The sequence below is a fragment of the Cryptomeria japonica genome, chromosome 11, assembly GCF_030272615.1.
Source record: "Cryptomeria japonica chromosome 11, Sugi_1.0, whole genome shotgun sequence".
Classification (NCBI taxonomy): domain Eukaryota; kingdom Viridiplantae; phylum Streptophyta; class Pinopsida; order Cupressales; family Cupressaceae; genus Cryptomeria; species Cryptomeria japonica.
Genome location: NC_081415.1, coordinates 252495990 through 252508537, shown reverse-complemented (window position 1 = coordinate 252508537; position 12548 = coordinate 252495990). Strand labels below are relative to the sequence as shown.

General features: G+C 34.0%; 1 protein-coding gene across 2 annotated transcripts; it reads right to left on the bottom strand.

Annotated features, from left to right (window-relative positions):
- Positions 1-3809: 3809 nt before the first annotated feature.
- Positions 3810-10014, bottom strand: LOC131069676 (uncharacterized). 2 transcript variants are annotated; one of them, XM_058005186.2, is made up of 5 exons: positions 9883-10014; positions 9396-9435; positions 6014-6111; positions 4756-5072; positions 3810-4575 (listed from the first exon to the last, which is right to left on the bottom strand). In XM_058005186.2, the coding sequence occupies exons 2-5, from the start codon at positions 9402-9404 to the stop codon at positions 4070-4072; spliced, it is 930 nt and encodes a 309-aa protein (XP_057861169.1). In that variant the 5' UTR covers positions 9405-9435; positions 9883-10014; the 3' UTR covers positions 3810-4069. The 2 variants fall into 2 exon arrangements, with proteins under 2 accessions (XP_057861169.1, XP_057861168.1); XM_058005185.2 differs by having other exon boundaries at positions 9851-10004.
- Positions 10015-12548: the final 2534 nt, after the last annotated feature.

Here is a 12548-nt window from a genome sequence, read left to right as displayed (position 1 = left end):
TCAATTCTCAACATCTTAATTCCTACTAGTTTGATTTTCTGTAAAAGTCTTAAACTCTTTAAAATGATTGAACATTTTATAATTACTTCTAAGGATACCATAATTATCGATGAAAAATTATATAGATTAGAAAAATCAAAATCAAGTACATTAAATTGGATTAAATCCAAATCCAATACCTCAAAAAAATTATGAAAACTACAGTAAAAATTAATATGATTTTATGTACACAATTTCCAAAAAAAATCAAGATTACAATAATTAACATTTCAACAAAGTTCAAATTTTCCAATGTCCTTAAACCCTTCTCACATATGTGAACCATCTTTTGGTTTCATAACATTATTTTGTCTACAAATATATTAGTCTATAAAGAATGGTCACCCTCAAGCAACTAGAAAGCATATCCATAAGAAGTAGACATTCATGTAAATCTTTGTTGTTGGTTCTAATGGTGAAGGTGAAATTTGTGTAAATCTCTTCATTGTAAAAATTGAAGAACTATTACACTAAATTGTGCATGCATCTAACTAAAACAAAGTGTGGATCTAAACTCCCTTAGAAAGAACCATAGTTCATCTAATCATTTTGCTTCCTTCACTTGAAAAAACAACTTGCACACCGACATATTCATATCACTTATAAAAGTAGGTTCCTTGATAAACCAGGGATAAGATGAACACCATTGATCCCATTCACTTTTCCATTAGGGAATTGAATCAAGACTACCATATCCAAAAGCTTCCCACCACATATTATTTGTATCTTGTAAACCAACCTTGATCTAAGAAACTAGAGTCCATCTATCAAATATCTTCTAACACAAAGTAGCCAAGGCAATAACAAAAGCATCATCTTCATTTTGGGAGGATATCTCAAACTCGTCATGAGAATCTACCTTTTTCTTCCAAACTTATCTTTCTAGTCATTTTTCGTTTGGATCTTCCACAAATAGCTAAGGCCTCCTTAATTGAAGTAGAACTATTCTTTATCACATCTTGAAGCAAAGAGATAATCACTTTGTCTATCTTGAACATAGTGGTAGTGTTCCCAATGAACATAATAAGATGGTCTTATGAATCTAGCAAATAACACAAAAAGTCATACACCAATCATCCATTTTCACTAGCACAAAGTGAGAAACTACCATATATGAAGGCACTTATATTTTTAGCCATAAACCCACCATCCTTCATCCCAAAGATACATGACTTCTTTCTTAAGAAAATCTTATTCACCAAATATTTAGCTTAATAAAATTCTCAAGATTCTTCCAAAAATTCATTGTGGTAGTCTTTGCATGCCCATTCAACAAGATTGGAACGATCAAACTAAGTATAATAAGACCTTTTCTTTTCTATCTATTATATTGTAATCTTCTTGTGACGAACTATATGTTTGGCTTCACATACTACAACTCACAAATCCTTATCTATGAACACTTCATCCATCTTGATGATGAGATATGAAAGAACAACATTTTAAATACATAATGAAAGTAAACTCTAATCACTCATACAATTAGTATCAACAAACCATCATTTAATAATCAACTCAATTAAAATCACTGCCACCACACTTCAACATTCATTGTCACCTTCATTATCTCTTTTTACTATTAATTCAATATTAGGGCTTGATTAACTTCAATCTTTGCATAGTAAGCTCCATAATGATCAAAATGGCATCAAATAAGAATGTCTTATAATAGGCATCAAATATCCCTTTATACAGAGGATAGGTGCACGAAAACCAAACAAGCTCATGCACCACTAAGGTGGTATCAATATAGCAATAATCAAAATGGCATCAAATAAGAATGTCTTATAATAGGCATCAAATATCCCTTTATACAGAGGATAGGTGCACGAAAATCAAACAAGCTCATGCACCACTAAGGTGGGATCAATATAGCAATAATTATTACTCAAATCCAAATCTTTGGATTTGATTTTATTCCACCTTTTTTCTTGTATCACCCTATCATAGGGTGTTTCCAGTCAAAATCCATATCACAAGATACATAACCATATCTCATCTCGCATGGAAATAAAATATGATTCGATGTAAAAATTTAAAATTATAGAACAAATCAAAAACAAATGTTTTGACTTACCTTCTACATTATTTATGCAATTACAAATCTAATTCAAAACTTTAGAACAATTGTTTTACCTTACCTTCTACATTATTTATACAATTACAAATCTAATTCAAAACTTTAGAACAAATGTTTTGCCTTGCCTTCTACATCATTTATTGCAACTACAAATCTACTTCTACATTATTTATGCAATTACAAATCTTACAAATCTGATTCAAACCTTTAGAACAAATGTTTTGCCTTACCTTCTACATTATTTATGCAATTACAAATCTAATTCAAAACTTAAGAAGAAATCTTATATCCTAAGATACTTTAAACGAAATTTGATCCTAGAAAAGTTATCAACTTTAAGAGAAAAAATACTTTTACAATTACAAATTTGACTTTAGAAAATTATAGAATAAACAAATACCTTATCTCTCATTCTCAATTTCTTTTTGAGAATAAAAATTTGAGGTTAGAAAAGTAAATCACTTTCTACTTATTTTGTTCTCAATTTCTATTTCATAAAACTCATAATGATGTTTAATAATTTGAATATTAAAAAAAACTACTCCCTAAATATCAAATTACATTAAAATACCAATTTAATGATAAAATAAATTAATTATCCAATATCTCATCTTATAATCCTACAAAATATCACAATAATCTAAAAATAATCAAAACTAATATCCTAAGATAAAATTAATTAATTATCCGATATCTAATCTTATAATCCTTCAAATACAAAAATGATCCAAGACTAATTGGAATACAAAAGGAACCATAACTCTTCCTTCATGACAAAGATAAGATTAGTTGACCTTGAATTTTTACTCTGAATTTTCAAAGTAAAAACTACACTTCGAGAACTACCTAGCTAATCCTCAAGGCCTAAACAACTGAACTGGGTGTAAAATCAATCTCTGAATATATATATATATATATGTAAATAGGAACAGATAAGGATCACGTTCTTGTTCTTAAAAAAAAATTAACTCTAATCGAAATGGGCCCAAATGATAAGGTAAAACGGCCTGCGCATGCATTTTCACCATTAGTATCTCAGAGAATCTACCAAAAGCATATACCAGAAGGAATCACGGAGACACCCAAACGATTATCAGTATATTACTTCTGCGCAAGAAACGATCAAAGCATTGCCATAAAAGGCCTGTTATAACCGACAGAAGCTCTAACAGGAGCTGAGCCTGCATGAGCCAGAGTGATACTACTAAGGTATGATATTTCAGTATGATTGCCAGTTTAATTGTCTTCAGTTGGTCATGGATCGTAAGCAGGCTTAGTTTAATTCTATAAAGTTCTTATATAAGCAGAACCTAAGTTTCTGACTTTCTGTAAAATATCTTTTTTGTTCATAAAGAATCCTCTTTTATTGCATAAACAGAAAATCCTGCCAAACTACGGATTTATTTACTCATGTGAAAATTCTTAACCTAATTCAACTCTCATCGTTTGGAGTTTTGGGAACTGAAACAAACTTCAGCAGTATCTCGAGTCTTTTAGAAACATTCAAAGCCTCCTCCCTGATGTAACTATTAGAGCTAAAAATAATGTCACCTGGAAGCAACTGTTTTAGCTTACAACAGAACAAGTGCACCGGCAAGACAGAAAACGGTTTGTAGCAATCTTAAACTTAGAAAATCATTGGAATTGGAAATACAAAATCATATACCATTACTACATCAAGAACTATCAGTTGAAATAAATCATATTGAAATAATGGTAAAAATATTTCCTCGTGGTAATTAAAAGACAGAATACAGGGCACAGAATTAGAACCCTTAATCAATGGTGCAGTTTCTTGACAGGATCCATGTTTCATAGAATCGTTAAGATTAGCACCAGAAATAATACAAATTGTGAAATCAGTGCAATTATTTTCTCTATCATCCCTTCACGACAAAAAATGTGCCAAATACAACCTAAATTTAGGCATATCAACTTTAAGGATTAACTTTAACCCCGAGGTGTAGCAGTTGGAGTGCCATGTTTCTCCATTACTCGCCTTGTGGCAAGTGCTGCTGCCTCACTTGCCCGCAAGCCACCACTCGCCATTAATCTGGCAAATTCACTCGTAATTTCCTCTTGGACTCTGGCCCTTGCATCGCCCAGAGGATCAATAACATCTTTCTTTGAATTATTCAAAGAACTTTTGGCAGGATCTATATTGGAATTATCGGGCTCTTTCATGGCCGATTTCTGTGAGTCACCTGACTTATAATCCACAGGTTTTACTGCAGGTGGTATGTCGGTGCTAGACTTACTTTCAACCGCAGACTCTGCATTTACTGATCCAGAACCAACGGATTGTTCTGAGCTCGCTCCATCATTTGCCTTACTTGCAATATCCAGCGTTCCTTGTTGCTGCGCAAAGGTAGGTGTGGATGATGAAGCAACACGATGCGGAACTTGAGGTACCCCTCCATATCTTAATGTTGATTCAAATTGTGCTATCATTGGCACTGTAGAAAGCAGGAAAAGTTAGATATTATTGAACGTAAGAGAAAGTGAAACAATATAATCTTCAATAAGACATGGATTAAAAGTACATAGAATGTGAAGAAATGGATTCTAAGCGCATTTGTATGGATTGACTCTACCATTTTATGCAAAAACTTTAAAATTTTGATTAAAAAACTTACTTATTAATGGACCCATTGGACTGTTCATCACTTCATCTGGTAATCTAAGAATGAAATCTGGAATATTACAGCCAACCAAAAACTGTGCAACCTCACTGCTGAAATTATTACAGTTATGGTGCAATAAACTGTAAGTTTCAGCTGTGTACCGTGGACTTATTTCCTCCAAATACTCTTCGAACATTTCCATAGGTATATAAGTGACGCCCAATTCCACAACTTTATAAGGCTTTCCATAAGGAGTTTCCCCTGCAGGGTTGTGTTGTATCCCTCCGCCAAAATAATATTCCTTCCCATAGACAACCACGCCTGTGTGCCTGCCCAAAACAAGCAAATACAACTCTTGTGAGTAAAAATATGTCAAGGAAAAAAAAATCAGTACTTGCTACAAAAGACAAAATATGTCATACAAACAAACATTTCACTTCAATTCGAATAACATATCATTGGATAATTCTTATGAAGATAATGGCATGTACTTGATTATTCTGGAAATTACAAATTGTTTAATGCTACATGTCAATAGATAAGTTGGTCTGTTGACAATTCCACACATTCAGAGCACATAATTCACAAACTTATGCAGTGGTCATAGAAGAAAGAAGATTGTTTCCATTGGACACGTTTTGCCTGCAATATCTGATAATCAAATGGTTGCGTAATATGGACATTCACCAATCTATTATTAAGACTGTATGAGGTCCCTCCTATTTAGCATTAGTAGTTCTATATTTGCAGGGTAAATCAGCTATGCAGAAAAAATTAAAACAAATTTCGTCTTGCAGGAACAAATCAGTTATGCATGTCAGTAATGCCCTCTCACATACTCGCCAGTTCATCAGTTCTCTTCAGTAATACAAATCATTAGTTATGCTACGCAGTCAGCAACAAGCTATCAGAACCCTACAGATGGTAAGAAAAATTATGATCTCTTCCATATTGGGGACCAGGACCTTAAGCCTGAAGCAAATGTTAGTCTACAAATGTTCATATGCACCTAAACAGCACCCCTGACGAATTGGCTCCAAATCCAGGGCGGGTACGATTTGGACACAGATTTTGGCATTGGAGGGGACCAACCAATAACATAGACGTGAACCATATAAGTTTAAAATCCCCAACAAATCATGAAGGCCATTATTGAGCAGCAGGTTAAAATCATATTGACATACAGGAACATGACGATTACAGATTAAAATCAATGAAATCGTACAGATAGACAGAATGTAACAAGAAATAGTTCTGAAGATCTATTTACCAGATTCCTTCAATAACTTTTCCAAGAAAGCTAGAAGAGAGTTGACGCGCAAGTCCTTGACTCAGATCATAGACATTTAACACAACCTTCTCTCCCTCCTGCAAAATGAGTTTCATATAAATTTAAAATTTTCAAACGACAATAGAACCATTCAAACACGATACCACCCTTGTGACTTGGGCTATGTTAATAGCATTGTAGTATTTCCATTATAAAATATTAAAAAGCATAAATGAATTTCAATTGCCAGAATTTAAACTACGAAAAATCTCTCAGCACGCATTGAAGAGCTAAAATACAATTACCATTTACAAGAAATATATTAATTAAATAAAAAACTCTTCAATGTTTCTTCTAAATTTCATATCTATTCAAAGCATACTTAGCAGCAGCCTCATACCCTGACCCTTGGTACTCGTCTCGCAAACTGTCTCAAAAACCTGTGTCTCCAAACGTTAGGAGACTTAAAATGAAGTTTCTTTGCATATGTATGCATCGCCTATAAGCAGCAACCCTTCTAAAATTGAAAAGCTTCTTAAAGAGGTTTCTCAAATAAATCATATAAATTACACTGGATTTTCTTGAACTAATGGTATATAATGCAAAACAAAAGCACCTAAAATGACTACAAAAATACATAACAGACTTGTACTATTTTTATTTTCACATAAAAATTTACAAGTTATTTTTTAGTAGTAGAAATATTCCTTATTAAATCATACAGAGGCAATAGCACAGTCATGCACAAAACATTGTACAGACATGAGAAAACTGCATAATACTGACAATTATTATTCAATAACTTCATGTTTAATGAGCATCACCCGTATAACCTGCACACAGAACCACTTTGAAACCAATGATAGTTTCCTAAGCAACAAACAAACAGCCACATCAACCTGCCAAAACTGAAGAATTCAAACCGTTTTGAAGAAACCAAATAAGAAAGGGAAGAAACCAAATAAGAAAGGCTATACCTATTTAATTTCATGAGTGGAGAATGTGTTGGAAGGTCAATCCACAATGCAGGAGACAGAGAACTTGTGAGGGACTTTTAAGAGGTACCAACGAGTGGTCCTATATTCAAGTCCGAGCTTGCTTGTGCCTTTCAAAATGGCTTCACTCCCTAGCTAGGTGGACTCAAGCCAATGCCTGAATTTGAGAGTAACTCTTGGATGATCGGCAGACAACATGAAAATAACGACCTATAACTTTATACCCAAGCATGCCACTTTTCAGTGGTCGAACACCCAAGCATGCCACTGCAAGGTCCAACCTATAAGGGGGAATATTTCAGTGGTCGAACACCCAAGCATGCCACTGCAAGGTCCAACCTATAAGAGGCAAGTATATCAGTGGTATGATACCCAAGCATGCCACTCTGAGGTCCTACATTCAAGTCCTAGCTAGAACTATTTTCAATTTTACATAATTGTTTTTAAGCAAGAAGTATTTTCAATTTCCACCCACAAAAGTTATCTTTCTACTGATAACAATCACCCCTTTTGACTCTCAGAAATAACTCTTTTTTCTCTCTCACCTATTGGATACATCGCAATCCAACAAACCACATAGTAGCAATAAACCGCATAGTAATAGTGATCACCCCTTCTCTCTCTGAGCAACAACCCTTGATCCTCTCCAACTATGAGATACATAGCAATGTAATGCATCGCATTGAAAATGAATCTGAAGATGGGAGTATCTCCTACTAAAATACCCATCGTATAAGGTTGAGGTTCCATGTAGAGGCCTATCACTGATCTATTTGCACCAGAAGGTTCCAGGAAATGTAAGTACTTCGGAGTCCCAAAGATCGGAAATTCAACCAGAGAAGCTACTTTAAGCAAGGGAAAGTTTCCTCAATGTTTGTGAAACCCACATGAAAACATCTTTAAGCCATGTGACAACATATGATTGGTCTCAATAGTTATGATCATTTCTTCTCTGGAAATTTAAAGCCAATTGTCGAAAAAATGCTATATCAACAAACTCAGGAATCCCTCCCCCCTTTCACTAGACCACAAGATAAGAAGAATAGAAAGATCCCATGAATATTGATGCCCTCCATGTGTGTTGGATGTGTGACAGCAAAGAATTCTAAAAATGAAGACGGAACCCATGGGTGTTGATTCCTCCATGTGTGGAGGATATGACAGCAGAGATTTCTAAAAACAAAGGCATAACCCATGTGTATAGGTGCCTCCATGTGTGGAGGATGGTGACAGCTAAGAATTCCAAAAAAACAAAATTGGACTAGAGGGCCGCCGCAATAATCTTTAACCATCCACTTTGTCCGTTTGCTCTATCGAAAATTAGATTTCCCAAGAGCTATGTTAAATCCATCAACCATTCAGCTAACCTCAAACTCATTTCTCTGAATGCCTCCATGTGTGGAAGATGATGACAGCTAAGAATTCTAAAAACAAAATAGGACCAGAGGGCGACCGCAATAATCTTTGACCATCCACATTGTCTGTTTGTTCTATCGAAAATTAGATTTCCCAAGAGCTATGTTAAATCCATCAACCATTCAGCTAAACTAGAACTCATTTCTCTGATAACTATAGAAAGTTTCTTTACAGAGAAGGAAAATCTTCAAAGCGAGACAATTGAACTTTAACCATCACGAAGTGCAGGATAATGTATACTGCAGAAAGTTGCAACATCCCTATAGAAGAGGGATCATATTGGACTAACATTGGGGTACACTAGAAGAACAAACTAGGTTCAAATTTCTCTCGAGCCATAGCCCCTTCAAATTTCTCTCAAGCCATAGCCCCACTGTTCATGTTGCCCGTTGTGGCCCTCAAAGTATGAATCCATTTAAGAACTACCCCGCCTTAATAGAAGATGTTTTGAAGATTAAATACCGAATTTGTCATTACCAACAGCTCATGACCTCGCCTGAGATTTTTCCAGATTAGAAATAAAAACAATACAGTAGCTACCCACATGAACTTCCCATTTGAATGCCTGTTTCTCTAATCCCCCAGAATTCAATTCCAGGAAGGATACATAGCATAATTTCGACAATTGGCTTTAGATTTAGTTGTGCTCAGGTGCATTTGAGACTGGATCTTGTACGAGATGGACTAATACACGACTCTCAGACAGAAAACCAGATGATGAATTAGATTTCCAAGGTAAAGAACGTATGATAAAATATTTAACACATTTTAATTGCACAGGAAAAATTTAAGCCATCATCACTATGAACCGTGGAAACATAAAATATCCGAGACAACTCAAAATCATGCAGTAACACAAAATAAAGTGAAACCAAACAAAGTTACTAAAACTTTAAGAGACAGAACTCATACATTTGAATCACACAATTTTTTTTCAAAAAACAATTAGCTACATCAAATATGGAACTCACCTCTGCCATATCCGCAACGCAACAATCTATATGCAAACCTCTGAAACATCCAATTGCAAACATTTAGATCAGTGAGAAAAATTTCCATGAACTATCAACCCAATTTTCATTCAAGCAGACACCAAGCTATTAATTTTAGCTGATTTCACACGCAATAATCACAAATTGCAAATTTTTCCCTAAAATTGACCTAAACAAATGGTAATCCCATTAATTTTTTTCTCTGGCAAGATTGACCTATCATTTTATTCTTTAAAAGGATAACTCCCTTAAAATCTCCCCAACCCATTTCAAAAAACTCAACGAATCCTAAAAACAATCCCCGTACTCCTAATTCAAACCCTAATTCGAACCTCTCAAAATCTAGCAAACCTTAAGCAAAATAAAATGAACAGATAACTCGAAATAAACCAGAAGAGAAAATCAAAACAAGACAGAGAAGGAATCGTAATTACCTCTAATGAAATGAAAATAAATTCGCCTCGACCTCTAATGAAATGAAAATAAATTCGCCTCGACCGTTTTGTGCGAGAATTGTGAATAGGGAGAATATTTATAACGAAGTCCCGCCCAAGTAAATATTGAAATAGAACCTTCTGGAGAAGCGGACACCCTTTTTTTCAGGAGTCGTCGTTGTCTGTCGATACCTGCCAAGAGGCACATGTGTTTGACACGTGTAACACATCTATAATTAAAAAATTATTTAACAAATCCAAAAATAAATAGCGTTAGTCGTCATGTGAGACATGATTTGCTACAGATAAACCTCGTGCATTTTCCACTCGGTCAACATTCAAACAGGACTCCATCAAAGGCGTGCAATTTCTGGAAGACCTTCTTTCCCGATTGTGATAAATTCAATCTATTAATGAAGCCCTTTGGTCGGTTCACTAGGTGGTTTACTGATAATTACAAAGTTTTTTTGGCCCATCACAACGAGTTTTTGGAGCAATACTTTCATATGGTCTTTTTACAAGTTCATTGAAAAAGTTTTTAAATTTGTTTCTGGTTTTTTATTCTGAATTTTTTTGTTTCGTATCAAATTTCATGATCATAAACAGGTCTATCTGTCTAGATAAAAGGGAGGGGACGATGGAAAAAATTCCAAACACTATGAAATCATATGAGTGCAAATTGTGTAATCTTTAATAGGTCTATCAATAGAAAACTTCTGTTTTTTTAAGGAAAGGTCGCCACTTTGAGTTCTATAAGAAATAAGGTATTTACACCTTGTATTGAATTACAACTGCAATGAAAGGAAGAAATTGTAGTCCCATATGCTAAAAGCCAACTATAAGTTAGGTTGCTAACATCGTGGACCATGAGACATTCCTTTTCCTTTCTTTACCTTGGAAAATCTTCATTAGACTTTCATAAATTGCTTGTAATAAAGTTTCCTAGATGAATTTAATGTCCCCTTTCTAGAAATGGGATTTAATGATAAATTAAAATATAAAAATAAAAAATATAATATAATTAAAATTTAATTAAGTTTAATGAATGGTCAAAAGGCATGTAATGAAGAGACAACTCCCTCAAGCATGATATCTATGGATCATCAACATCAAATCGTGAACTGAGCAAATGAAGGAAAAAATAATTGAGCATGTCGATCAAGGAAGAATTAATGACTCTTTCAAAGGGTAGAAATTATGAAGTTGTGCTCTTTCAAAGGGTGGTAATTGTGAAAGGTTGTGACTCTTGCAAAGGGCAGATATGATGAAGAGGTGTGACTTCTTCCTCACATTTGAAGATATAAAGAGAGAAGGTTTCATTTGAGGAGAACATGCGAAAGAGATCAATTTGGAAAATAATTTATTATTCTCAAAAGGAAGCAATGTATGGTAGTCACTCAATTCTTATGAAAAGTGGTCTCTTTCACCAATAAATTACAAAGGAGAAATCATTCCAAGCTTTCAAGGATTGCTTATTAATCATCACTCACCAATGCATCAAATCACCACTCATTCAATCATCACTCATGGATCCATCAAAGCAATCATCAATTAGCAGATCATCATCATAAATTGTCAATTCATTAATCAAACAAACATACAAACATTAACAATGTTAGCCTCAAAACATTCAAATATCAATCTTTCAAATATCAATCACTTAGACATCAATTTAGAATAGAAACTTATTGTAGTAAATAATAATATTCCAAAATATAATTGTAGCAATCATTTGAGAATACATTTATTATTTCATCAAAATGCATTTAATTGGAAATAGTTTAGCAAGATCTTTGAAGAATAATGTCTTGGATTTTGGAAGTGTCTTGCAAATAGGAAGGGCATCAAGCCTTCCAAGTTCATGAGAGGTGAAAGGATGACTAGTCTTCATGCTCTTATCAAGTACGCCACCTATAGATGGAATGGACTGCCAATTTTCCATGCTCATGGGCTAGGAGGTGGAATGGACAACCAGACTTCAATGCTCTTAGGCTTGATCGAGGAGGACTACCATTCTCCAAGGTGGATTGAGGGATAGAAGAGTGGCCCAGATTCCATGCTCTTGCAATACAAGGATGATCAACCTTGAGATTGCAGTTTGCAAGCATTTTCAAGAAATTCGTGATATGTTTTATTATGAGGAATATGTTATGATGTGTTGATTCAAATGTTAATGATGTTATGATTTATTGATCTAAATATTATGATGCTTTGATGTATAGATTTGAATATTATCATCATTTCTTGTTACTTAAGATTACTAATATTGGTTTTTAGTGATAAATATTGTAACTTGCAAGCTAAAAATTATGAATATCCCAATTAATGGTTTTCTTTGTGAGTTTTAACAAATTCTATGAGAAATTATTGACCCTCATTTACATAATATGTATCTTGAAGCTATTACCTCAAATCATTTAGATTCAATTATAAATTAGGGAAACATTAATCTTATCTCAAAGCTAGGGATTCTAGGTTTGTTACTAATTGACAACTTATAGATGTTTTGAATGTCTTAGATGCAATACCATTGCCAAAGTCATAGTCCTTCAACTTTGGTACTTGTTACTTTTATTTGCAGTATAAGTAGAGTGGATTCATCTAAAGTGTGTGTGTGTATATATATATATAGGAGAACATTGGTACAATTTGAGAAAGGAATGATCATGTCATGTCCCCTTTCCAAAAATAGTAAATC

What these genes read in the sequence shown, in the direction of transcription:
- LOC131069676 (XM_058005186.2), bottom strand. An exon ending in AAAGTTATTGAAGGAATCTG is followed by an intron (nt 5,073 to 6,013) that starts GTAAATAGATCT and finishes TGTTTTGGGCAG; the next exon opens with GCACACAGGCGTGGTTGTCT. An exon ending in TCCAATGGGTCCATTAATAA is followed by an intron (nt 4,576 to 4,755) that starts GTAAGTTTTTTA and finishes TGCTTTCTACAG; the next exon opens with TGCCAATGATAGCACAATTT.